Here is a 5,245-nt window from a genome sequence, read left to right on the forward strand (position 1 = left end):
TTCCTTTTTAAGTATAATTTTTTAGATAATGCTATCTATTTTTTATTTTATTTTCATTTAAGTATTTAAAAGTACAAATATTTTAATTAATGTAACCTATTTTTTAATAGAAAATTAAAAGATTATTATTTTTCTTTATGTATTAAATTTATGTAAATTTTGTTTAATAAATTTATTACAAATTTAAAATGTTATTTTGAAATTAAATAAATTGTGCTGAGATATTGTCCCTTAGGCGTTTGGCAATGTTGAACATATTTCTTTGTGAAAAATCTTCTACCTCATCCACATCATTGTAATCAACATTATCCTCCCACACTAAATCTTCATCGCATTCTACGTTGTACTCCCTGCATATATTATGTAGTGCACAGCAAACATTAATAATTTGTACTACTTTTTGTGGAGTGTATAACAAAGTACCCATCAAACACCTAAATCGACTTTTTAAAACTCCAATTGTACGTTCTACAATGTTGCGACCACTAGCGTGCTTATTATTAAATTTATGTTCTGCCGTTCCAGCTACAACATCTTTATATGGACTGAGTAAAAATAGCTCCAATCCATAGCCTGAATCACCTAGTAGCAATGAATTCGTATCTCCATTTAAATAATTGTGTAAAAAGAAGTCCCTTGCTCTACTCAATTTCCAAATAAAAGAGTCATGGCAAGACCCAGGTCTGCGAGCATCCACAGCACGCACTTTCATATTGTAGTCACATATCTAAAATAAAATACGTTCGTGATTAAAAATAAGATATGTCACAAAAACTATCAAATACTTTTACTTACAATCATAGCATTTACACTAAATGTTCCTTTTCTATTAAAGAAATGAGATTCGTCTCCACAAGGCTTGTTCAGCTTGGCGTGAGTACCATCAATACACCCTACTACGCCAGGTATTTGGCATTTTTGGAAAAAATAAGCCTTTGAATTGAGTTTTTCATCCGTTGTCATTTCTATTTTTATCCATTGCGGGCAAATTATATTTTCTGCTGCATTTATAACCCTCCACATGAACGTAGAAACAGTACTTCTTCCTAAGCTTATGTCCACGTCTTTGGCTATAATTAAATGTTGAACTGGTTAATAATAATACATTGAATTAGTAAATAGAAATAATTACTAAAACCTTACCTATAACGCCTTGAAAAGCTCCGGTGGCTAAAAATCGCAGAGTGGTAGACAGTTGTATTATTGGTGGTACTGTCGAGCAGTGTTGCCATTTTAGCACTTTCAGGGCTAGATTTAGCATTTTGTTTCTTGAAATGCATTGAAATTTTTAAAAATTATGCTAAATGCTTTTTAGCATAAATACTTTTTAGCATAATTTGCTTGATAAAAAAAAATTTTTCTCGAAAAAATTTTTACTTCCAAAAAATATTGCATAAACAATAACTTTTATTAATATTTCAACTAAATTTCTTTCGGTGTGGTAAGTAAATGAACACAACGCACAAATTTACTTCCTTTTTTTATAACTATGTAATGTGTTACGCATTTTTACAACTGTTTTATATCAGTAGTTTAAAGAAATTAAAAACAAAAGTGAAAATAATAACAGTTATTTTTTTGAAACATTAATAGTAAGATTCTTTACATGAATTTTTACTTCCATCGCCGTATTTAGGATATGAATTTGTAAATTTAATAAAGCAAGCGATTAGCTTAAAAAAATTCAATTGAATATTAGAAGAAAATTCGAAATATTTGCATTTTATTTTTAAAAGAACTTGTTAATTAACTAAGAAATCTTTTGCCTTAAAATATTAAAAAATATTTCCATGTTTTCTATACAAAATACCCTAAATCATGTAAAGTGCCCAATAACAAACATTTTAGAAGAGTTCAAGTATAGTTTAACTGATATAAATATTATTCAAAATCAGTGTTCTTATATCTCAAAAAAAGAATCTGATACAATGATTTTTTGGATTCAAGTATATAATTTTAAAAATTCTGTCGGTGAAAATGTACTTAAAGAATTGTCTATTTTTCTATTGTCATTATTCATTTCACCATTTTCTAATGCCGAAGTTGAAAGACTTTTTAGTTTAATGGCTTTAATTAAAAATAAAATTCGTAATCGAATTAAACCAGAATTGTTAAGTTCAATAATACAAATTCGAGAAGGATTAAAAATCGAAAATGCATGTTGTTACACTTACAATATAACTAATGATATTGCAAATAAAATAAGATCATCATTCAATTAATTATTTTGTATAATCAGTAGGTATTCTAATAGCTTTTGTATCGAATAATATTGATAAATGTATTAATAAATTAAAAATCTTATTTCATTAAAACATGGAAGTTATAAAAAATATTTGTTATTTTATTCTTTAAAACAAAAACAGAAATATTAAATTCTGAATATAATATATTTTTTAAAAATTAAAATATTTATTTAAATATTTTATAAAATAACCTACAATTTCTTATTCCCAATTTATTTTCAGAAAAATGTTTGAATTAATAATTCGTTACCTTAATATAGAAACGCCCTAACTCGTTTTTTTTCCAAAATTTAGTTTTTTGCATACTTCGATAGATAATCCCGTAATACACCATTAATAAAATAAAATGTGACAACATTAAATTGGATGAACACCTTCATAAAATTTTGTGTTAAAAAAAATCATAACTACATAAATTTAAGTTTTATTAAGTTGTTTTCTTCCCCTGTACATTAATGAAAATGTTAGTTAGGGCCTTTCTATATTAAGGTAGCGATATGAAATGTAATCTATTAAAACAAGTCAACAATTGTTACGAACAAAATTAGAAAAAACTTTAATTTATATTTGTAACAATTGAAATAAAAATGGTATTGTTACATTGAAAAAATTTAGCACTTTTTTTTCTTCTGTAGAACATTTTAGCACTTAGTTTTTCAAGTTTTAGCATATTTTGAAATTCATTTTCTGGCAACACTGCTGTCGAGCTTTTTAGGTGAGGGCTTAGTTTGTCTAGTACCATTATAAAAGCATCCTTATTGATACGGTAATAGCTAACAAAACTAAAATGAGTTTTAAAATAAATTTATGCATCCATACATATGTTTTTATATTTACTTACACTGCAGATGGATATGACAACGGATTCGAGGCATCTCTCAATGTCCGCCGATGTAAGTTTTCAGCTGATTGTTGACTTCTTCTTTCCTCCATTACTGCAATTATAGATATACCCGGCATTTCAATCACTATCACTTTATCTTTACTTTTTATTATTATTTTTTTTGATTTTAATTTAAATTATTTTGCCGGCTAAATATTTTTTTCTTCACTTAGTCTGCTTTTACACACAGCAAGTTTACTTGAAGCAAGTCTCTTCGATTTCCCTTTAAACTTGCTCGACTGTTTACACACAGCAAGTATGTGTTCAATTTTGCATGTCAAAACCTAATAGACGCCATATTGAAAATGAGAAAACAAAAGAGACTTGCCAGTACAAGCAAGTGTGTACCCTAGGGTGGCCCTTAATAAACGAAAGTTGGATTTTGGCCATTCTCACCCTCCAGTTTGGTGAACATTAGCAAAAAAATCATCCTGAAAACATTTTAGGTAAATCGGTTGGGGTTAAGACGTGCCGCAAGCCCTCTGAAGTTTTGAGATGCATTTACAAGGGGAAAAAATGCATTTTTTTCAGTTTTTGTAAAAATTTTGCCATTAAAAAATTACTTTTGTAATTTAATTTAAAAGAATCGAAATGTGTACGTAATTGTCGTTCTAATGAGACATAAAAAACAGAAATCGGTTAAAAAATTTTAAAGTTATTAAAAATTCGCCAGGCCATTAACGTGTCTCAGGCCACTAGAACAAGAAATGTTGGAACAAAATTAACATATTTTGAGAAATATTAAAATAAAAGCTCATTTTTACTTAAAATATGTCCATATTTACTTGTATATGAGTTTTTGTCTTCGTAGGATACCGTTAACCTATTCTTAGGTATGAACAAAAAAATTTAATTTTTTTAACGGCAGTTTCAAAACTCCATTTTCAAATTTTTAAAAATTTTGTTAAACAAATTTCAGAATTTTTTGATCATCTCATTGGGATTTATTAAGAGTATAATAGGGAATAAAAATGTGAAAAAATTATGAAAATATCTCTTATAGTTTTTCCGTACCTGCGATTTAAATTTTGAAATTTTCGAGAAAAACCAATTATTTGGCAATTTTTAGGCCAATGAGCTCTATTTCCTTACTCTTATGAATTTTAAGTAAAACCTATTCAGAATATTATAGTCCAGATAATTCAAAATATACTCTGAAACTTCTACTAAAATCGGAAGACGTTAACCCTTAAATCGTGAAGGTCAAAGGTAAAATTTTTCAATATTTGGAATTTCTCTTGGAAAGATTTCGAAATGATCGAAATGTTGTATATTTTTGGGTCGATTTTGATGAAATTTAACAAAAATATAACATAAACTCTAGGGTTTATAATAACAGCTCAAGAATGGAAATTAACGCTTAATGGCACTTGGGGTTAAAATGACACCAAACTTTTAAAATCATAATTTTTTATGGTTTTAGAAGTTTGGGGTCATTTTAACACCAAGTGCTATATAGGGTTAATTTTAATTTTTCTGCTGCTTTTGTAAATACTAGGCTTTGTGTTATATTTTTGTTAAATTTCATCAAAATCGGCCCAAAAATATACAACATTTCGAACATTTCAAAATCTTTCCAAGAGAAATTCCAAATATTGAAAAATTTGACCTTTGACCTTCACGATTTAAGGGTTAACGTTTTTTGATTTTAGTAAAAGTTTCAGAGTATATTTAGAATTATCTGGACTATAATATTATAATTAAGTTTTGCTTAAAATTCATAAGAGTAAGAAAATAGAGCTCATTGGCCTAAAAATTGCCAAATAATTGTTTTTTCTCGAAAATTTCAAAATTTAAATCGCAGGTACGGAAAAACTATAAGAGATATTTTCATAATTTTTTCACGATTTAATTCCCTATTATACTCTTAATAAATCCCAATGAGATGATCAAAAAATTCTGAAATTTGTTTAACAAAATTTTTAAAAATTTGAAAATGGAGTTTTGAAACTGCCGTTAAAAAAATTAAATTTTTTTGTTCATACCTAAGAATAGGTTAACGGTATCCTACGAAGACAAAAACTCATATACAAGTAAATATGGACATATTTTAAGTAAAAATGAGCTTTTATTTTAATATTTCTCAAAATATGTTAATTTTGTTCCAACATTTCTT

The 5,245-nt window shown here is 27.1% G+C and overlaps 1 protein-coding gene across 1 annotated transcript; it reads right to left on the reverse strand.

Annotated features, from left to right (window-relative positions):
• Positions 1–202: 202 nt before the first annotated feature.
• On the reverse strand, positions 203–1,261 carry LOC135950542 (putative nuclease HARBI1). The gene is made up of 3 exons (XM_065500077.1): positions 1,144–1,261; positions 796–1,088; positions 203–727 (listed from the first exon to the last, which is right to left on the reverse strand). Exons 1-3 carry the CDS (start codon positions 1,259–1,261, stop codon positions 203–205), a joined length of 936 nt encoding a protein of 311 aa, XP_065356149.1.
• Positions 1,262–5,245: the final 3,984 nt, after the last annotated feature.

Source organism: Calliphora vicina, chromosome 2, assembly GCF_958450345.1.
Source record: "Calliphora vicina chromosome 2, idCalVici1.1, whole genome shotgun sequence".
NCBI classification, from domain to species: Eukaryota; Metazoa; Arthropoda; class Insecta; order Diptera; family Calliphoridae; genus Calliphora; species Calliphora vicina.

Excerpts from the sequence above, each read along its gene's own strand:
- LOC135950542 (XM_065500077.1), bottom strand. The coding sequence starts at position 1,261 with ATGCTAAATCTAGCCCTGAAAGTGCTAAAATGGCAACACTGCTCGACA. Across the intron at positions 1,089-1,143 it reads AGCTTTTCAAGGCGTTATAG|TTCAACATTTAATTATAGCC; the intron begins GTAAGGTTTTAG and ends ATTATTAACCAG. Across the intron at positions 728-795 it reads TTAGTGTAAATGCTATGATT|ATATGTGACTACAATATGAA; the intron begins GTAAGTAAAAGT and ends ATTTTATTTTAG.